At 43.7% G+C, this 23,321-nt stretch overlaps 1 protein-coding gene across 5 annotated transcripts in view; it reads right to left on the bottom strand.

Moving 5' to 3' along the window:
* The window catches only part of NDRG3 (NDRG family member 3), an 87,298-nt gene extending 63,977 nt beyond the window's left edge, over positions 1 to 23,321 (bottom strand). For all 5 annotated transcript variants that reach the window (XM_082644634.1, XM_082644636.1, XM_082644637.1 and 2 more), the window contains exons 1-2: positions 23,254 to 23,321; positions 922 to 1,023 (exon numbers count right to left, since the gene is read on the bottom strand). In XM_082644634.1, coding sequence (XP_082500760.1) covers positions 922 to 978 — 57 coding nt within the window. In that variant the 5' untranslated portion in view covers positions 979 to 1,023; positions 23,254 to 23,321. The remainder of the gene's footprint in view (positions 1 to 921; positions 1,024 to 23,253) is intronic.

Raw genomic sequence — 23,321 nt, 5'->3', positions numbered from 1 at the left:
GATGGAGATGAGGTCACAGGGATGAAAATGGGGTTGACAGGTTTCAACAGCAAATTAACGAACACACAGTAGGTCAACAGCCCCAGAAGTTGTAGGTGAAGGGCCTTGCTTTGGGCAAAAGAGATAACAGGCAACAGCATCTTCTGGTATAGCCCCTGCCCCCATCCTGACCTCACCCATCTTTACCCTTACTCTCCAACAATACTTCCCTCAGGAAAGGATGCCATGGACTCATCCACACCAAGCTAGAACAGTATTTTAATAGGGGACCATGACAATAAACCAAAAGAATAGGGCTGAAAAGACAGAATTTCAGGCACATTTACTGAATGGAGAGGGAGAGGAGAGCAGATAAGCCTTTCTTAGCTTTTTGGTAACTCCCACCATCACAGCACTCTTTACTTGCTGAATCCTGGTGGCTGTTAACTATGATGCTTATTGTGTAGCTCTCTGACATGAACATAAAAATGAGGTGTATTACCAACATCCAGGCATCCCTGATGAAAACCTCAACGTAAACAGAAAGGTCACATCACAGGCTTGACAAATTTTAAAGAGAGCACTGCAGCCTGTGTACATCACCAGCCATGGATGTTAAGTTTTCCTTATAGAAACTGAAAGTCAAGACACCTGGATTCTAAGTCAAACCCACTCTCACACTGTCTGCTTAACATCTCTATCTGTAAAACAAGAAAATTCCAAGGATAACTTGATTGAATTTGGCCAGTGGAAACAAAAGTAGGAAGAAAGGGAGGCAAGACATCAAGAAGAAGGTTAAGCAATATATTTTTTAAAGTATTCTCTCCATAGAAAGTCAAGTTAAATATGTTTTGAGTTAGGTACTATTTAGATAATATAGAAAATGAACTAATCACAGAAGAAAAGACTTACATACATTTTAGTGACAACAGTAGCCTTTACCTTATCATTTAGAAGTGGTTTGATCTCTGTGAGTTGAACATCCTGAAGTTCATCCATGAGGACAGATGAGAGTAGAGGATTCTCAAGAAGAAACCAGTGACTCTGAAACGGAAGAGAAGCAAAAGGCTTCAACTAGGAGCTGGAAACATAATAGTCACACTACACCCATTCATTCAAATATTAGAGCTTAGTATGTGTCATGCATGGCTCAGGGTGCTGAAGACACATTAGACTAGATGCTTAGGGCAAACAGACTCTAAAGGTGGCCTCCGTGATCTCTGTACCTCCTAGCATTCACACCCATGCATAATTCACCACCCCACCAATTGAGTGTGGGTGGGACCCATGGCTTGCTTTTAGCCATTAGAATATGGCAAAAGTGATGGAATGTACATGAGTATCTGTGTATGATTACATTACAAAAATATTTAACATCTGTCTTGAGGAGAGACACACTTTCCCCTGCTGGTTTTGAAGAAGCAAGTTGACATGTTGTAAGAGGGCCATGTGGTAAGAAAGAGCCTCCAGCCAAAAGAGCAAGAAACTGGGATGCTCAGTCCAACCACCTGCAAGGAACTGACGGCTGCCAACAACCATATGGGCCTGGAAGTGGATCCTTCCCCAGTCGAGCCTCAGATGAGAAGCCAGCCCTGACCAGAACCTTGATTGCAGCCTTGCAGAGGACCCAGTCAACCCAGCTGGAATCCCAACCCCCTGAAACTGAGATGATAAATGTGTGTTGTTTTCTACTTTTTTTTTTTTTGCAGTACGCGGGCCTCTCACTGCTGTGGCCTCTCCCGTTGCGGAGCACAGGCTCCAGAGGCGCAGGCTCAGCGGCCATGGCTCACGGGCCCAGCCGCTCCGCGGCATGTGGGATATTCCCGGACCGCGGCACGAACCCGCTTCCCCTGCATCGGCAGGCGGACTCTCAACCACTGTGCCACCAGGGAAGTCCATGTGTGTTGTTTTAAACCACTAAGGTTGCAGTAATATTTTTATGCAGCAACAGATACTTAATACAATAGTCTTTGCCTTCATGGAGAATTCATTTTAGTTACTTTGTATAAGTAAGAGAACAACACGCTCACAGTTACACTTCAGAAAGCAACAGTTTGGAGGGTGGATTAAGGGAGAACAAAAATTGAAGGTTAATGCTGTAGCCTAGGATAAACAGATAAACCAAGGCTAAGCTCACTAGCCTTCACCTGGGGAATCAAAGCAGTAGATGGAGAGTATGGCAGCCAGCCTCCACCATGGCCTCCAATGAGCCCAGGGGTCCTTGACTCCTGATATTTGCACTCATGTGTAATCTCCCATCCAAAAAAATCAGGGATAGCCTGTGTAAGTAATAGAATATGGCAGAAGCAACAATATGTGACTTCTGAAGCAACAATATAAAAGGCATTATAATTTCTGTTTTAAGACACTGTAGTCTTAATTCATTAGCTCTGGGGGAAGCCAGTCACCATATAGTGAGGACATTCAAATAGCCCTCTGGGGAAAAGAACCAACTTGTCAGAACCAACCTACCAGCCATGTGAGTGAGCCACCTCGCAAATGGATCCTCCAGCCCCAGTCAAGACCGCAGATGACTGCAGCCCTGGAGACATCTGACTGCAACCGCATGAGAGATCCTGAGCTGCCCTGCCAAGCCTGCTCGCCAATTCCTGACCCAGGACCATGAGACATAACATATAACTTTGTTTTGGAGTGATTTATTACATAGCAATAGGTAACTAGTACAAAGAGGGGGAAGTTAGGGAAAGCTGGAATCGAGAGGCAGAGCCTCCACCCTACTGTAAGGAAGCCATGGGGAGAGGCGGCGAATCCTGGATACTGCATGCAGGTGATTCCCACCCAGACTTCAAAGCTCTAGGCTTCATCTCCTCTGCCTTGGCCTTGCAGGGAAAATGCTAAATTCATGAGTTGGGAATTCAGACATTCAACAACCATGTATTGAGTACTCACTGTGCACAGCATTATGGACGATACAAAGAAGGTCCCTGCCTTCCAGGAGCTTACTAAAGAGTAGGGACGACAGCTATCTATAAAGCTAACTACAAAATGAGAAATAAAAAGAAGAGCCAGACGGGCTTCCCTGGTGGTGCAGTGGTTGAGAGTCCGCCTGCCGATGCAGGGGGATACAGGTTCGTGCCCCGGTCTGGGAGGATCCCACATGCCGCGGAGCGGCTGGGCCCGTGAGCCATGGCCGCTGAGCCTGCGCGTCCGGAGCCTGTGCTCCGCAGCGGGAGAGGCCATAACGGTGAGAAGCCCGCGTACCACAAAAAAAAAAAAGCAATTACTTCTGATTGATGGGAATCCTTCACAAGATACTAGTTTATTATATTAATCCACTTTTCTGTTTTTCCCTCCAGAGATAGGATGTATGGCTTTGACTTGGTTAGCTATGGAGAGGGTATGTGCTCCAGGCAAACCCTTAGCTATTAATGACCAATACACCAAAATAAATCCTGCTCTCAACTATGACTACATCAAGGCTGACTAACAAGACCTCTTCTACCATTACTCTGAAGAACCCAGAGGGTGCCAATAGGGACCACTGCTCAAACTATGGACCCCACATGCCAATAGCAGGACCCCAAACATCTGTACCAGTTAGAAAGCACAAGCCCGATATTTAACCTCCCTATAGGACGTGGTTCTTTTCTCAGATCCCAGGTATTCTATAAACTTGATTGAGCTACTGAATGCCCAGGAACTGAATTTTTATTTTATTTTCATATCAGTCACACTTCAAAACGGGATGAGATGGCTTGAACTTTTTATCACCAATTTCAGCCAGCATCTAAAATTTCTCTTTTATAGTCCCCACTTCAACCCAGTTAACTCCCAAAATATTGGCCTAACTGGGATCTACTCACTGTGTTTATTAATCACACTATAAACTGTGGCTACTTTTCATTTGGATTTCACTACTTATCAGTAATTTAAAATGGCAATTTCAAACTTCTTCTTCCTATTTAAAAGTAATGTGTGCTCACTTTAGAAAATGCGGAAACCATGGAATAATGAAAAGATCTCTTACTCACAGCCCTTCCTTCTAAAAACCACTGCTGTTAACATTTTAGTCTATTTTCATTTTCCCCTCCTGTAAAATGGTTATTTCCTGAAACTGTTTTTCTAACCCACCTCTTTATTCCTTACTTTAATTCACTCATTTGAAAGCAGGGCGCTGCAAGATGTTAATTATTCAAATGTGACTCCACGTGGGGAGGCCTGTCAAGGAGCCTCAGGGACAGAGGGAAGCCTGTGGTGCCCCCAAAGTGACGCATTCACCTAGTGTTCCCATGCATTTTTTAAAGATGAAGAAATATGCAGTTTGTGCCAGGACAAACACTTAAACAAGGGCACAAATTAAATGAGAAGGTCGTCCCTATCAGCCAGGCCCAATGCAGTCAAGGCAGGACACTGTGACTAAGGAACTGGCAACAAGACAGTAGATGTTCACCTTCCACATTACAGGGGACCCAACATGTTCTTCCAGACACTCAGAAGAGACTCAATTTCTGCTCAGTTCTCACTGCCCTGAACCCTTGCCAATGAGCAGTTTTATAACACCTATAAGAAAACTAAGATCACATGGTGGAAAACTCCATCTCCAGATCCCTCAGCTACACAGACTGGCTCCCTCCTGGGGATCTAAGGCCTGCAGTGCCCTCATCTGCACAAATGATATGGCTGCCAGATCCCATCCTGGAACTAAGAGCTATTAATATTTTTAAGAGGCTAGTACGGATTTTATAAACTGTAGTAGATAAGAACTCTTTTCCAGTTTTATGAGATAGAGGGGAGAGTGACAAGTAAAAAACAGCCATCCTCAAACTGAGGAAGCAAACCTTGTACCAAAAGGCTAGAAAGGGAAAGAGGAAAAGTATACTCTGTGCCAGAAATTATAATCCAAAGACCTTATGTTTAATCCTCCTCCTCCCAGAAGTTATGTTCAACACTCCTCCCAAGTAGATATCTTCATTTCTTACTTTATAAGCAAAAAAACTTAGGCTTAGAGAAGTTAAGTGACTTTTCCAATATCCACATCTAAGTAAGTAACAAGGCAAGGATTTAAAAACCTTTGCTTTTCCCACTATACCATAATGTCTATGCCAGACCCCCATCTACTGGTTGTAGGACCCTGGGCAGGTTTCCTCCACTCTCCCCACAGAGGCACCTCCTTGAAATAAAGGTGACAGAAACTCAGAGCAATCCTACACCACCAATGACTCGGATGTCTCAGAATGAAGGTTTGAGTCATCACACCAGGACAAGAACTCTCATTATCTCAGTAGTCAGCTGAGGACAAGGAGAACAAGAAATGAGTAGGGAAAAGTGAAGCAAAATCCCAGCTATTACTTGGTACCTAGTTTCTGAAAAGAGGGCTATTTCTTGCTTGTTTTCAGTATGATGAGCCTCAAACTTTAATGTACAATCAATCACCTGGGGATCTTGTTTAGGATCTCAGGTATAATCAGTTTTGAGCACTGACAATCCAATATATGACCTCATCAGCTGAGGAGAGGGGGGATCATCTGAGGTGAAGGTGAAGAAATGAAGGGCTTGATTATTAGCAACAATCCTTAATAGAGATGATGAGGGTGGGGTAGAGATAGACTCTATTAATCTAATTTCATCCTGCCTTCTTCCAAAAATGATTTCAATAAATTAGATGGGATTTTTAAAAGATTCAACAGGCCAGACCAACTAGAGGGGGAATACATTGGAGAAAGAGAGAAGACTGCTGCAGAAATCTAGCTGAAAGATGACAAGAGTCTGACCATGCTACTGGAATCACAGAGATAAAGAAAAAGGGAGATAGCCTCCTTCACCAGAGGGCAGAGAGCAGAAGCAAGAAGAACTACAATTCTGCACCCCGTGGAAGGAAAACCACATTCACAGAAAGATAGACAAAATGAAAAGGCAGAGGACTTTGTACCAGATGAAGGAATAAGATAAAACCCCAGGGGGCTTCCCTGGTGGCGCAGTGGTTCGGAGTCTGCCTGCCAATGCAGGGGACACGGGTTCGAGCCCTGGTCTGGGAAGATCCCACATGCCGCGGAGCAGCTGGGCCCGTGTGCCACAACTACTGAGCCTGTGCGTCTGGAGCCTGTGCTCCGCAGCAGGAGAGGCCGTGACAGTGAGAGGCCCGCGCACCACGATGAAGAGTGGCCCCCGCTCGCCGCAACTGGAGAGAGCCCTCGCACAGAAACAAAGACTCAACACAGCCAAAAATAAATAAATAAATTTATAAAAAAGAAAAAAAAGATAAAACCCCAGAAAAACAACTAAATGAAGTGGAGACAAGCAACCTTCCAGAAAAAGAATTCAGAATAATGATAGTGAAGATGATCCAGGACCTCGGAAAAAGAATGGAGGCAAAGATCGAAAAGATGCAAGAAATGTTTAACAAAGACCTAGAAGAATTAAAGAACAAAGACCTAGAAGAATCAAAGAACAAACAAACAGATGAACAATACAATAACTGAAATGAAAAATACACTAGAAGGAATCAATAGCAGAATAACTGAGGCAGAAAAACGGATAAGTGACCTGGAAAACAGAATGGTGGAATTCACTGCTGCGGAACAGAATAAAGAAAAAAGAATGAAAAGAAATGAAGACAGCCTAAGAGACCTCTGGGACAACATTAAATGCAACAACATTTGCATTATAGGGGCCCCAGAAGCAGAAGAGAGACAGAAAGGACCCAACAAAATATTTGAAGAGATTATAGTCGAAAACTTCCCTAACGTGGGAAAGGAAACAGCCACCCAAGTCCAGGAAGCACAGAGAGTCCCATACAGGATAAATCCAAGGAGGAACATGCCGAGACACATAGTAATCAAACTGGCAAAAATTAAAGACAAAGAAAAATTATTGAAAGCAGCAAGGGGAAAATGACAAATAACACACAAGGAAACTCCCATAAGGTTAACAGATGATTTCTCAGCAGAAACTCTACAAGCCAGAAGGGAGTGACATGATATACTTCAAGTGATGAAAGGGAAGAACCTACAACCAAGATTACTCTACCTGGCAAGGATCTCATTCAGATTTGATGGAGAAATCAAAAGCTTTACAGACTAGCAAAAGCTAAGAGAATTCAGCACCACCAAGCCAGCTCTACAACAAATGCTAAAGGAACTTCTCTAAGTGGGAAACACAAGACAGGAAAAGGACCTACAAAAACAAACCCAAAACAATTAAGAAAATGGTCATAGGAACATACATATCAATAATTACCTTAAACGTGAATGGATTAAATGCTCCAACCAAAAGACACAGGCTTGCTGAATGGATACAAACACAAGTCCCCATATATATGCTGTCTACAACAGACCCACTTCAGACCTAGGGACACATACAGACTGAAAGTGAGGGGATGGAAAAAGATATTCCATGCAAATGGAAATCAAAAGAAAGCTGGAGTAGCAATACTCATATGAGATAAAATGACTTTAAAATAAAGAATGTTAGAAGAGACAAGGAAGGACACTACATAATGATCAAGGCATCAATCCAAGAAGAAGATATAACAATTATAAATATATATGCACTCAACATAGGAGAACCTCAATACATAAGACAACTGCTAACAGCTATAAAAGAGGAAATCAACAGTAACACAGTAATAGTGGGGGACTTCAACACTTCACTTACACCAATGGACAGGTCATCCAAACAGAAAATTAATAAGGAAACACAAGCTTTAAATGATACAATAGATCAGATAGATTTAATTGATATTTATAGGACATTCTACCCAAAAACAGCAGATTACACTTTCTTCTCAAGTGCACAGGGAACATTCTCCAGGATAGATCACATCTTGGGTCACAAATCAATCCTCAGTAAATTTAAGAAAATTGAAATCATATCAAGCATCTTTTCTGACCACAACACTATGAGATTAGAAATCAATTACATGGAAAAAATGTAAAAAACACAAACACATGGAGGCTGAACAATACATTACTAAATAACCAAGAGATCATTGAAGAAATCAAAGAAGAAATCAAAAAATACCTAGAGACAAATGACAATGAAAACACAATGATCCAAAACCTATGGGATGCAGCAAAAGCAGTTCTAAGAGGGAAGTTTATAGCTATACAAGCCTACCTCAAGAAACAAAAAAAAATCTCAAATAAACAATCTAATGTTACACCTAAAGGAACTAGAGAAAGAAGAACAAACAAAACCCAAAGTTAGCAGAAGGAAAGAAATCATAAAGATCAGAGCAGAAATAAATGAAACAGAAACAAAGAAAATAATAGCAAAGAACAATAAAACTAAAAGCTGGTTCTTTGAGAAGATAAACAAAATTGATAAACCACTAGCCAGACTCATCCAGAAAAAGAGGGAGAGGACTCAAATCAATAAAATTAGAAATGAAAAAGGAGAAGTCACGACACTGCAGAAATACAAAGCATCCTAAGAGACTACTACAAACAACTCTATGCCAATAAAATGGACAACCTGGAAGAAATGGACAAATTCTTAGAAAGGTATAACCTTCCAAGACTGAACCAGGAAGAAATAGAAAATATGAACAGACCAATCACAAGTAATGAAATTGAAACTATGATTAAAAATCTTCCAACAAGGCTTCCCTGGTGGCGCAGTGGTTGAGAGTCCGCCTGCTGATGCAGGGGACACGGGTTTGTGACCCGGTCCGGGAAGATCCCACGTGCCAGGGAGTGGCTGGGCCCGTGACCCATGGCCACTGAGCCTGCGCATCCAGAGCCTGTTCTCCGCAACGGGAGAGGCCACAGAAGTGAGAGGCCTGCATACCGCAAAAAGAAAAAGAAAAAAACAAAAAAAACCTTCCAACAAACAAAAGTCCAGGACCAGACGGTTTCACAGGTGAATTCTATCCAACACTTAGAGAAGAGCTTAACACCCATCCTTCTCAAACTCTTCCAAAAACTTGCAGAGGAAGGAAAACTCCTAAACTCATTCTATGAGGCCACCATCCCCCTGATACCAAAACCAGACAAAGATATTACAAAAAAAGAAAATTACAGACCAATATCACTGATGAATATAGATGCAAAACTCCTCAACAAAATAGTAGCAAACAGAATCCAACAACACATTAAAAGGATCATACATCATGGTCAAGTGCGAATTATCCCAGGGAGGCAAGGATTCTTCAATATATGTAAATCAATCAATGTGATAAACCATATTAACAAATTGAAGAATAAAAACCATATGATCGTCTCAATAGATGCAGAAAAAGCTTTTGACAAAATTCAACACACATTTATGATAAAAACTCTCCAGAAAGTGGGCATAGAGGGAACCTACCTCAACATAATAAAAGGCCATATATGACAAACCCACAGCAAACATCATTCTCAATGCTGAAAAACTGAAAGCATTTCCTCTAAGATCAGGAACGAGACAAGGATATCCACTCTCACCACTAGTATTCAACATAGTTTTGGAAGTCCTAGCATGGCAATCAGAGAAGAAAAAGAAATAAAAGGAATACAGATAGGAAAAGAAGAAGTAAAGCTGTCACTGTTTGCAGATGACATGATACTATACATAGAGAATCCTAAAGATGCCACCAGAAAACTACTAGAGCTCATCAATGATTTTGGTAAAGTTGCGGGATACAAAATTAATGCACTGAAATCTCTTGCATTCCTTTACACTAATGATGCAAAATCTAAAAGAGAATTTAAGGAAACGCTCCCATTTACCACTGCAACAAAAAGAATAAAATACCTAGGAATAAACCTACCTAGGGATGCAAAAGACCTGTATGCAGAAAACTGTAAGACATTGAAGAAAGAAATTAAAGGTGATATCAACAGATGGAGAGATATACCATGTTCTTGGATTGGAAGAATTAACATTGTGAAAATGACTATACTATCCAAAGCAATCTACAGATTCAGTGCAATCCCTATCAAATTACCACTTGCATTTTTTATGGAACTAGAACAAAAAATCTGAAAATTTGTATGGAGACACAAAAGACCCCAAATAGCCAAAGCAGTCTTGAGGGAAAAAAACGGAGCTGGAGGAATCAGACTCCCTGACTTCAGACTATACTACAAAGCTACAGTACCAAGACAATATGGTACTGGCACAAAAACAGAAACATAGATCAATGTAACAAGATAGCAAGCCCAGAGATAAACCCACGCACCTATGGTCAACTAATCTATGACAAAGGAGGCAAGGATATACAATGGAGAAAAGACAGTCTCCTCAATAAGTGGTGCTGGGAAAACTGGACAGCTACATGTAAAAGAATGAAATTAGAACACTCCCTAACATCATACACAAAAATAAACTCAAAATGGATTAGAGACCTAAATGTAAGACTGGACACTATAAAACTCTTAGAGGAAAACACAGGAAGAACACTCTTTGACATAAATCACAGCAAGATATTTTTTGATCCACCTCCTAGAGTAATGGAAATAAAAACAAAAATAAACAAATGGGCCCTAATGAAACTTCAAAGTTTTTGCACAACAAAGGAAACCATAAAGAAGACAAAAAGACAACCCTCAGAATGGGACAAAATATTTGCAAACAAATCAATGGACAAAGGATGAATCTCCAAAATATATAAACAGCTCATGCAGCTCAATATTAAAAAAACAAACAACCCAATCCAAAAATGGGCAGAAGACCTAAACAGACATTTCTCCAAAGAAGACATACAGATGGCCAAGAAGCACATGAAAAGCTGCTCAACATAACTAATTTTTAGCGAAATGCAAATCAAAACTACAGTGAGGTACCACCTCACAGCAGTCAGAATGGCCATCATCAAAAAATCTACAAACAGTAAATGCTGGAGACGGTGTGAAGAAAAGGAATCCTCTTGCACTGTTGGTGGGAATGTAAATTGATACAGCCACTATGGAGAGCAGTATGGAGGTTCCTTAAAAAACTAAAAACAGAATTATCATATGGCCCAGCAATCCCACTCCTGGGCATATACCCAGCGAAAACCATAATTCAAAACAACACATGCACCCCGATATTCACTGCAGCAGTATTTACAATAGCCAGGTCATGGAAGCAACCTAAATGCCCATCGACAGGCGAATGGATAAAGAAGATGTGATACATATATACAATGGAATATTACTCAGCCATAAAAAGGAACGAAACTGGGTCATTTGTAGAGACGTGGATAGAGACTGTCACACGGAGTGAACTAAGTCAGAAAGAGAAAAACAAATATCGCATATTAACGCATATATGTGGAACCTAGAAAAATGGTACAGATGAACCGGTTTGCAGGGCAGAAATAGAGACACAGATATAGAGAACAAACATATGGACACCAAGGGGGGAAAGCGGTAGGGTTGGTGGATGTGGTGTGATGAACTGGGAGATTGGGAGATTCTTATTCTAATAAGAACCTGCTGTATAAAAAAATAAAGAAAAATCAAAAATTCAAAAAAAAAAAGAAAGAAAAAGGGAGATCTGGGGTATATGGTTGGTAAAAAATAGCCTGAGATCAGAGAAGAGTCAGATTTTGCCAAGGTTTCTAGGGATAAAAGAATGATGGCACTGTTAACAGAAATGGGGGAACTGAGATACAATACCAGAGAAATTGGTGAAAAAAACAATTTTGATCCAGAGCTGAAATTTGGGCTTCCAAGAGATACACAGGTAGGAGTGAGAATTAGTGAGGAAAATCTGTAGGCGCTCACCAAACCAGAGACAAGGAGGAGCTGCAGGCCCTGGGTTCTTCTGAAAGACAGCTCAGTGACGGAAGAGAAACGAAGAAAAAGAAAACTCAGAGGGACTTCCCTGGTGGCCTAGTGGATAAGACTCCACACTCCCAATGCAGGGGTCCTGGGTTCGATCCCTGGTCAGGGAACTAGATCTCACGTGCATGCCGCAACTAAGAGTTTGCATGCCACAACTAAGGAGCCCGTGTGCCGCAACTAAGGCCTGGCACAACCGAAAAAAAAAGCTCATAGATGCAAGAGGAAAAGCAGAAATACAACGTCAGAGAAGCCAAGGAAGACGACCGAGTTACATGGAAGGGGAGGGAAACTGTCAAGTGCTGAAGCAGAAAAGAGGAGGAGGACTAAGAAAGGGCGATTAGCAGGAATTCCCTGGCAGGCCAGTAATTAGGACTCTACACTCTCACTGCTGGGGGCCTGGGTTCAATACCTGGTTCAGGAACTAAGATCCCACAAGCTGTGCGGCATGGCGAAAAATGAAAAAAAAGGGGCGGGGCATAATCCTTTTTAAAAAATAAATTTATTTATTTATTTAATTATTATTATTTTAATCTTTGGCTGGGTGGGGTTTTCATTGCTGCACACAGGCTTTCTCTAGTTGCGGCGAGCGGGGGCTACTCTTCTTCACAATACGTGGGCTTCTCATCATGGTAGCTTCTCTTGCTGCGGAACACAGGCTCTACGCACGCGGGCTTCAGTAGTTGTGGCACCCGGGTCAGCAGTTGTGGCTCATGGGCTCTAGAGCGCAGGCTCAGTAGTTGTGGTGCATGGGCTTAGTTGCTCCGCAGCATGTGGGATCTTCCTGGACCAGGGATCGAACCCGCATCCCCTGCATTGGCAGGAGGATTCTTAACCACTGTGCCACCAGGGAAGTCCAGGCCATTGTCTTTTGACAGGGAAAGTCAATGGCATTAAAATCTAGAAAAAATAAGATTCAGTACTCCATGCTAAAAAGCCCATGACTATGACTTATTAAACATCTAGAAAATGACATTTCTGAATTTAAGTGCAAGCAAAAATGACCAAGAGAGGCACCAGTGTTCTTTGATACTCAGAGTCAGCACTGAGAGGGCCTTTAAAGATCATCAAGATCACTGACTTTTAATTATTGCACCAAAACCCTCATTCTTCTAGTCATGGAAAGAGTGCATCAGATGTGGACTCTAGACCTAGGTGGGCCCCCACCTAGCTGAGTGGCACTGGGTAAAGCATTTCTCCTTTCTGGACCTCAGTTTCCCCATCTGTCAAGAGAAAAGGCTGGGCAGGATGACACTTTAGGCCCCTGAGAGGACTGACATTCTGTGACCCAAAAGCTCCCTGTAAATGTAGTACTTTACATATTCCCCAGGGTAAGCACTCCCCTATCCTCTGCTTCATAGGGCTCTTACTATAATCCTATGAGGTCACCCAGTTATCAGTCTAATGAGGTTCAATGATTAGCTGAAGGTCACTCAGCAAATCAGTGAGAGGGTGCACTTGGCCTGATTCCAGGGACATGAGGGTCTCAGGCTTTTATCTTACTCTACACTGTTTATTTAGTCAGAAAAAGCTCACTGAGATTTCCAGTGCTTAAAAGCATTGTTTTGCTACTTTAAAAAGACAATAAGGGACTATACATAGTATTGGCTTTCTAAACTATACACTGTCTTTTTTTTTTTTTGCGGTACGTGGGCCTCTCACTGCTGTGGCCTCTCCCGTTGCGGAGCACAGGCTCCGGACGCGCAGACTCAGCGACCATGGCTCACAGGCCCAGCCGCTCCGCAGCATGTGGGATCTTCCCGGACCGGGGCACGAACCCACGTCCCCTGCATCAGCAGGCAGACTCTCAACCACTGCACCACCTGGGAAGCCCTACACTGTCTTATTTTGTAGCTTTTCCCTATGACCCAGGTAATTTGTTTGGCCTTCATCATGCTTTGCCAGAATGTACTGACACCCGGCCACTAGTTTGTATTCTAAGGGCAGAATCAGTCACTTTTGGTTTTGGCAAGATTGCAGGCAGATAACCAAACCAAAATGAAGGCAGCCAACGAGGGAGGCAAACTAAGGAGACTGAGCTGGAAGGGGTCAGCTGGAGCTGGTGCTGAAGCAGTTATGACTGGAAAGCTGCAGGAAGTGGCCAGAGGACTGGCTGGGAAAGTAGACAGTGGTGTTCCTACAGCAAGCTGACTCATGTCCTCTCTTTTTACCTATAAATCCCTGGCTAAATGATTATTACAGCACTTTACAATTTAGGTTAAAGACCTACCATCTTACTGGAGTATCTATCAATGGCACTGTGAGGTAAAACACTGCGGCACTGCATCATTTCTATTTCAGAGATGAGGAAACTGAGGCTTAAAGAGGTGAAATGGACTGACCAAAAAACACAACTAATAAATGCAACAGCTCGAACCCAAACCCAATTTTCTTCTCATCTCAAATGCTTATTCCTCTATGCCCTGTACCACACTTCCTCCCAGGTTATCACAGATGGAAAGACCTGGAGGTAAAAAGGAGAGAAATTCAGCTGACTGCCTTACTGCACCCATCCCACACTAAGGACCTCTTTATCTCTGGTCCTCAGTTACACTGTGCAGTTAGGATCTGGCCACAGGCTCTAGGATTAAACCTTAATATGAAGTTAATAATAAGAAAGCCCAGATTTGGAACTGGAGTCTGCCTTCACCCGTTAATTCAATTGAGTGGGGGAGATTAAGTCTATAAACAAATCACTACAGTTCGAGGCGGGATAAACATGAGTCTATGAATTGGACAAACTCTAAGGCATTTTCTCAACTTCAGCACCACTGATATTTTAGGCCAGATAATTCTTTGTGGTGAGGCTGTCCTGGGTAGAATGTTTAGCAGCACCCCTGGCCTCCATCCACTGAACGCTAGCAGCACCCTCCTCCAGCAGTTGTGACAACCAAAAATATCTCCAGGTATTGCCAGATGTCCTCTGGGGGGCAAAATCACCCCCAGCTGAGAACCACTGCTCTAAGGGTTACAGGGGTTTAGAGCAAAGGTCCCTTAATGCAGGTTGTGGTGCTGAGAAAAAGTTTCATGGAGGAGGTAATATTTGAACTGGACCTTGAAGAATAGATACCATTCCTATAGGTCAGAATGAGAGAATAAAAGAAGGAATGCCAGAAAGGGAGGAGAACGGAAAAGCAAGATGATGAGAAAGCACTGCTGGACAGCGTTCCAGTTTGGCAGGAGCAGAAGCTTGCTGTTGGTAATAGGTGATAAAGCTAAAAATGTCCACTGGAGTCACGTCACAGATAGCCATCCATCAACTAACAGTTACAAGATACACACCATAAGGAAACAGCCAACAATACAAGATACTACACAGATGTTTAACAGTAACCAAGTCAAACCAGTGGTATTTCCATGTGTCCCACCTACCCAGGAGGATAGAATGTTGCCCGAGTATCATGTCTTACATTGATTGCATCTAGTGTTCATTACGTTTAGCCAGAGTTAAACGAAGCTCGGAACCAGTGCAGAAGTGGGAGAAACAACTAAGAACTGGGATGGTCAGGAGTTTCCCAAAGGAGTTAAGAGTGGTGGGCCTTGAATGGATATGTTCTGGAGATCTGGAAGGGAGGAGAGGACATTCCAGGTGAGGACATTTGAGCTGGGAAAGAAATAAATGTACACAACATATCCAAGAGACACCGAGAAGAACAACGTAGTTGGGAAAGAAGACAAGGCTGGTCAGAACACAGAGCACATGAATCAGACATCACTGGACAATCACTGAGGGTTCCTGAGGAACAAAATGACACAGTTGTTTAAAACGTGGCATCTTGTCCAGCAGTTCTCTTAGCTAAACACATTAGAAAGACCTGGGAAGCTTTGAAGAACATCAATACCCAGGCCTCAACCCTAAGGATCCAATTTAATCGGGCTAAGACAGGGCCCAGGTATTGTTTTTAAAGCTCCACAGGTGATTCTTACTTGCAGCTAGAACTGAGAACCACTGGTCTACAGTCATGCTGTCAATTTCAGATGAGAAAAGAGGCCTAGAAATTTAAGTGGTCTGCCTAAATTCACATAGTCGGCTGGGTGTAGGGTTGGGACTGGCATCTGGACTCCTATTCCAGGCTCTGAAAGATACCATAGAGTCCTGGGCTAAATTTCATACTGCAGTCTTTAAGAGGCACAATCTGATGACTTGCCTCTTAAGTTTTGCCAGGGTTAAAGCCTGAATTAATCATATCATAAAACTATTGACTTAAGCATCCTCTCAAGTGTCTAGGGTAATGGATGTTGATTTCGTTGCTGTCTCCTGAGGGCCCTTAGGAAAGGAAAGGGTCTCAGGAGACTCCCCAGAAAGCCAGATAAACAAGCCAAACCCCCAGCTCGTGGAAGAAACAATGACTTTTTAAAATACAGCTCACTGACCTTTTGCACCGCATAAAGGAAAGTCTGGGTTACTCTCCACCGGGAAAATACTTTCAGAGATGCTATGCCATAAGCAGAGGTGGGGGACGGGGAGAGTGATCAAAGGCAGCTGCTGAAGCATGCCCACAGACCCTCATTTTAACAGTAAATCTCTCTACAGTCCTCAGCTCTGGATAAGGGCTGTCCACGCACCTTGTGTTTTTCTAAAAGGAAAAGAGCAGCACCCCTCACAACAGGTCCGCCTTCCTGTTGTGTCACTCCTGGATTCTGGCAGCAGGTGGTAAACGGGAGGTCTGCAGAGACTGCCAAGCTGGGAATCTGAGCCTGCTTGTATAACCATTCTATTCATCCCAGGGTACTGGTACAGATAGCTATTAGAACAAAGCAACACACATCTAGGGGAGTTCTTGTTAATCCCAGACACCCATCAACCAGCTGAAGCTTTAACAAGGGGGTCATACTAAAGTCATTCTAGAAGCAGAAGCACTACCCTCTGTCTCCAACTCTTGACACCAGGAAAGCTACTGCTGGCAAGGCTCTGGTACGTGCTCTTGGGATGGGTTCCAAGTTCCCAGCAGCTATAAGATAGAATCTCTGAAAACAATCTGTTCTTTAAGACAGCGTGAGTGGAGGTAAAGGACAAATAAGAGCCCTAAGAGGCAATACTTAATACTCATACTAACTTGATGCTCATAATATATTGATCACTGACTCTATGCCAGATACCAGAATAAGCAGTTTCATCCATTATTTCATTTTATTTTCCTACACACTTATAAGATAGTAATCTCCCCATTTTACAGATGAAGAAACTGAGGCTTGGAGAGGTTCTGTAATATGCCAAAGGTCACACAGCTAGCAAGTGGCAGAATAAGGATTTGAACCTGAGCAGCCTGTAGCTAGAGCTTGGGCAGGCCTCTATAAATGACTTTTCCACTTGATGCCAACTGACCATTAATTCTTCCACTTATTTTTTTCAGTTTTGGCTACTGGAGTCTACCAGGATCTTAATGATCAAAGAATTCTGAAAACTGAGAAGCACCAAACAAAGTTTAGGTATTATTATTATCATCATTATTACTTCAATGAATAGGAGAGACCTGCACCAATCTGGAAGTATTTGAAAAGCAATTACCCTGTGGACTGTCTAATCACCCAAAGTTACACTTTAGTCAACATCCTGGTTAAAAACCTGGGTCCCAGAAAGCCTGGTCCCCAGAGCTTTCTCAACTACAGGGATAAAGAGATAATAGCCTGATTCCTCTCTTCTCCTTTCTCTGCCAATTATTAGGTTTCAAATTAAATGGTTTTAGAGCTAAGAAATCTCACAGTTTCAAAAAGCATTCATTTTTATCCTTAAGTTGAAAGTTCAGGCTTAAAAGTATAGAAGGTAAAACTGTCATTTTTAATAAACAACTGTGTCTCTTTTGAAAGCAAATGGTATTTCTGGAAAGATTATCATATGACAACTACCAATTAAATGAAAAGCTGACATGACTTCTCCTCTTATCATTAGAAAAGGGAAGCAAGTTTTTATGAGCTAAATTTTCCTTATCCTGATATATGAGTTTTGGGCCATCACACTCACAAACATAACTGGCTCCAAACCTGAAATAGCATTACCTTTAAAAAGATACTGCAAAATTTATAACAACCAAAAAAACCTTAAAATAATTAGTAATAAAGTCAAGTATGAAGAGTGGCTGTATCAGAAATTTATATTTGGTCAATTGAAAACTCAAACTGTAGACTGTGGGCATTTTTAGGTGGTAAAGGGATTACAATCAAATGATATAGCTAAACCCCTCTACTAGGGAAATTAATTTTAATTTTCTATATTAAATCTCTGAAGAATATAAAAAGTAGCACCTCCAAACAAAAAGTGGGGGAGGGCTTCCCTGGTGGCGCAGTGGTTGAGAGTCCGCCTGCCGACACAGGGGACACGGGTTCGTGCCCCGGTCCGGGAAGATCCCACGTGCCACGGAGCGGCTAGGCCTGTGAGCCATGGTCGCTGATCCTGAGCGTCCGGAGCCTGTGCTCCGCAACGGGAGAGGCCACAACAGTGAGAGGCCCACGTACGGCAAAAAAAGTGGGGGAGAAGGGACTTCCCTGGTGGTCCAGTGGTTAAAACTCTGTGCTCCCAATGCAGGGGGCCTGGATTCGATCCCTGGTCAGGGAACTAGATCCCGCATGCATGGGGCAACTAAGAGCCCGCATGCCTCAACTAAAAAGATCCCGCATGCCACAACTAAGACCCAGTGCAGCTAAATAGATAGACAGATAAATATTTATAAATACATTAGAATTAGCACTGTGATTAAAGAAAAAAAGTTTCATTTACCAAAGAAAGCCCTGGTAAATACTCATACTAAATCTAGTTAAGTTTTTGCATGCTATTTTCAAGCAGTCTCTTAAAAAAAGAAAAAAGTGGGACTGGGGGGATGGTTTAAAAAGGTCTTTCAGAATAGATGACTGGACATCCAGTTCTGCAGTAAATCCAAATGTTATCAGTCTTTGGACTTGAAAGTACTTGATACACCCCTTCTTTTCATCATCTCTATTCAGGCTTGTCAATTTTTCTTCCAGAATCTCCCATTTGCCCTTTCCTTTTCTTTCTGACTGTCCTTACTTCTTGCCTGGATTTGCTCATTCATTCATCATTTACCAAGTGCTTATTATCTGCCACGCACAGAGCTAGACCCTTGTCCTTGAGCTTAGGAAGCTCACGTGATACTCAGTAGAGCTGCAATCTACCCATCTCGATCACCAGACTGCAAGCTTTACCAAAGGCTTTGTATTTCCAGAACCAGCAGCAACTGGCATACAGCAGACACTCTAAAAATGTTTGTTGTATGACACTAGATTACTTTAGCAAGCTCTTTTTTTAATCCATAAATATTTTAGTGCATATCTTCAAAAAGGACTCTTACTTTTCTTCTCTTTTTAAAATACAAAAGCTATATGTGCACAATGCAAAAATAGTATGGAAAGGTACTGAGTGAAAAGTGAATTCTCCAACCTCCTAAATCCCACTCCCAGAAATGACTACTATTACAATCTGGAATGTATCTTTCCAGAACTTTCCTATGCTGGTATATAACACACACACACACACACACACACTCTTACACTTTTTTGGAACAAGTTCTTTGACAGTTTCTGACTCTAGCTTCTCAACTTTTTTTTTAATAAATATATATATTTATTTATTTATTTATTTTTGGCTCTGTTGGGTCTTTGCTGCTGTGCACGGGCTTTCTCTAGTTGTGGCGAGCGGGGGCTACTCTTCGTTGCGGTGTGTGGGCTTCTCATTGTCGTGGCTTCTCTTGTTGCAGAGCACAGGCTCTAGGCGCGCGGGCTTCAGTAGTTGTGGCACGTGGGCTCAGTAGTTGTGGCTCACGGGCTCTAGAGCGCAGGCTCAGTAGCTGTGGCACACAGGCTTAGTTGCTCCGCGGCATGTGGGATCTTCCCAAACCAGGGCTCGACCCCATGTCCCCTGTATTGGCAGGCGGATTCTTAACCACTGCGCCACCAGGGAACTCCCGCTTCTCAACTTTCTAATCCAGCTCAAGTTCTCAAAGTGCTGTCCCTGGATCAGAAGCATCAGCATCATCTGGGAACTTGTTAGCATTACAAATTCTCAGGCTCCACTCCAGACCTATTGAATCAGAATCTCTGGAGGTGGGGACCCCACAATCTGTGTTTTAATTAACTCTCCAGGTAATTCAGATGCACACTAATGGTTGAGAACCACTCCTCTAACAGTCAAGCCACCTTGGTCAAGCCGGTTTTTTTTTTTTTGGCTGCGTTGGGTCCTCGTTGCTGCACGTGGGCTTTCTCTAGTTGCGGCGAGTGGGGGCTACTCTTCATTGTGGTGCGCGGGCTTCTCATTGCAGTGGCTCCTCTTGTTGCAGAGCATGGGCTCTAGGCACATGGGCTTCAGTAGTTGTGGCTCACGGGCTCAGTAGTTGTGGCTCACAGGCTCTAGAGCACAAGCTCAGTAGCTGTGGCACATGGTCTTAGTTGCTCTGCGGCATGCGGGATCTTCCCGGACCAGGGCTCGAACCCGTGTCCCCTGCATTGGCAGGCGGATTCTTAACCACTGTGCCACCAGGGAAGCCCCAAGCCGGTTTTTTATTTTTATTGTCCCTTAAACATTATATTGTCAGGCATTGTAACCTTGTTTTGGTTTTACCACCCTACTTCAAAATGCATTTCTTGTTCTTTTGATTAATTCTGATCATACCAATCTGTCAAAGCCCAGAAAGTCCTCGATCCTCCCCAAAGTGCTCTCAGTACCACAGCTCTTACTGATCCCTCATGCTCGTCCCCCTCCTATGACATACCTAGTTCCTCTACCATACAATTCCACAATTAGGTACGCGCTGTCTCCAATGATAGAGAACAGTTTTTTACTCTTCCCTTGAAGACATGAATCATATTTTTGTCACCTCTTCCTCACCCCTGTTCTAAGCACAAATTTTAATAAAGTTGCTGGTCTTTAAGGATAAATTCACCAAGAGAAATACTGATAAACTTTTAATGGATAAAAAGTCTACATTCAAGTTGTAGCACCAGTTCTGCGACCTTGGACAAGCTCACTTCTCAGGATGAAGTCTGTAAAAGCAAGACAGATGGACTCAATGACCTAACACTTCCTTTCAGCCTTGAGCAATGTATGACTTTATGAAACGTCTCACATTGGAATATCTTATTCCATTATACTTGAGTATACCATTATACTCATATTGCTTTGCTAGTAAGCTCTTTGAACAAGAACTATGAGAATCTTCCACCATACCCAGCACCATGCCTTATGCATAACAGCTCCATCTATTTGCAGAAGATTATTTGGAAAACATTATTTTAGAAGTTTCATTTATGTAGAGAACCTATGCACTTTGGCAGATCTACTGCCTCCCAAAGGGCCCTTTCAAATATTTATTGTCATAAATACTATGAAATGATTTATGGTAAAAACTGTGATTACTCTGATAACACTGGGGCAGTCAGCCACATAAGGCGAAAGAATGTAAAAATGAATCTCACATGTATTTAGGAATAGACTAAAAAGCTATAAGCCTCAGGCTACCTTAGTGCAACATGCAAATAAAACCAATCCTGTATGGGCTACACTGGTGGCGCAGTGGTTGAGAGTCCGCCTGCCGATGCAGGGGATGCAGGTTCGTGCCCCGGTCCGGGAAGATCCCACATGCCACAGAGCGGCTGGGCCCGTGAGCCATGGCCACTGTGCCTGCGGGTCCGGAGCCTGTGCCCCGCAGTGGGAGAGGCCACAACAGTGAGAGGCCCGCGTACTGCAAAAAAACAAAAAACAAAAAACAGTCCTGTACACTTAGGTGACATATACCAACTCCACTCTTGGCCATAAACAGGCTTCTTGATGTAGGACCTTTTTCTGCAAATTTTCAGACACAACAGGGTGCACTAGAGACCTCTGAGTGGCCAGTGATGACCAGAAGTTGAAACTAAAGAGAAGGACAGCTAAGCGAAACTGAAGGGCAAGAAGGAGGAACAGAAGGGCCGCAGGAAAACATCACCTTTGAGTAATGAAAGGAGCAATGGAAATTCACTGAGTCTTTACCAAGGGCCTACTATGAGCCAGTCACTTGGGGCTGCAAAGATGGCCCCTGACCTCAAGGGGCTAACAGTCCAAAGGGTAAGACTGAAGCCTCTACCCTATCTATCTATCTACCTACCTACCTACACACACATATATACGTATGTATGTGTGTGTAATTCTAATTGGGAAAATCAAGCAAGGAAGGCTGCACAGAAAAGGTGGTAAGTTAATCGAGTTTTGAAGTGTGTAGCAGGGTTTGCTAAGGAAGAAAAAAAAAGTTTGAGCTAGTTATTTTGGGGAAGAAACAGTCACATATTTTTACAGCCTTTCCTTTGGGACTTTAAATCGGTGAGGCTTCTTAGATCCAACACTACTTTGTCAACGCTCTCCTCTTTTTACTTCATCTTAACTGAGATGTTCAAGCCCAGCACTGGAATAGAGCCAGAAAGCCCCAGGATAAGGGGAATGCTCGCCAGATTCGCTCTGTCACCTCCAAATTCAACCAGCCCAGCTATCCCAGTCTTGCCCTCCTGGCAGCCAGAAAAGGAAGGCTAATAATATCCTCTGGGGACAAAATCTGGACTCAGGCAGACAAGGCTTACCCCTGCTCTGCCAGTAAGCCACCTTGAGAGCGTCCCTGCCTCCTAAGCCTAGTTTATCTGTGACAGGGAGGCCAGCTCTGCAGGAAAAAAAGCTGCATGAAAAGGAAGGAGGACGCATCCGATGGCGAAGCGCTGAGATACTGAGATAACCTTAAAATGTTTGGCAGGAGCCCTGGCACACAGCAAGCGTTGGATGAACGTGAGCCCTTAATTAATAACATTACTATTACCATTATTACAGTAACACCTCAATTGTACTCCAACAACAAGAAAATGCTGTTTTTGCAGCCTACTTTTATGACGTCGAAGAAGCAACTCCAGAGATGAAAGTGTATTTCAGATTTTTTTTAAAGGGACAAGATCGAATTCCAACCGCACTAGCCTGACAGCCCCAGACCCTGAATTCAAGAGCCATTCCAGCCTCTCGTCTGGCGCGTGACCTTGGGCAGGGCACTTCACCGTTCTGTGCCTCAGTTTCCTCATCTGTAACGCGGGGCTAAGAAGCCCCTCCCTCGCATGGTCGTCGCGGGGTCCAGCCAGAGGGTACTCTTTGCGGCACCGCCACCCCACGGGTGCAAGGCGAGCTCCCGGCCCATCTTCTAGGCCCCCCGCCGGGCGGACGGGGCAGACGAATGCCCGACCCCGAGGCCCACCGAGCTCCGCCACCTGCAGAGCAGGAGCGGGAAAGGGGGTCGCGCCTGCGGTGGGTCCCTGAGGCTGAGCTGTTGGGTACCCAGAGGCTCGGCCGCTGCCGCCTGCACGCTGTCGCTGGCGGGTTCGCCCTGGGCCCCGCCGCCCAGGTGGGGAGCGGCCGAGGGAGGCCGGGCTGCCCCCGGGTCCCCAGGAGAGGAGGGCGGAGGGCGCTCGGACACCTAGACGAGGCTGGCAGCGCTGACCCGGTGCCCGGCCGCACTAGGGTGATAAGGCGGGGAAGGAGAAGGCAAGAGGAGGGACGACCCCGCATGCAGTACGGCGCGCGCCCCGCCAGCCGGGCTGAGGCGCTCACACTCACCCGAAGCTCCGGGAGCCGCCGTCAGCACAGCAGCCGAGGCGGCGGGAGTGGGGCGGGGGAAGGCTCTG

The sequence above is a fragment of the Mesoplodon mirus genome (assembly GCF_964341445.2).
Source record: "Mesoplodon mirus genome assembly, chromosome: 15".
Taxonomy (NCBI): Eukaryota; Metazoa; Chordata; class Mammalia; order Artiodactyla; family Ziphiidae; genus Mesoplodon; species Mesoplodon mirus.
The sequence above is the reverse complement of the archived record's forward strand: the minus strand, read 5'-3'. Positions and strand labels throughout refer to the sequence as shown.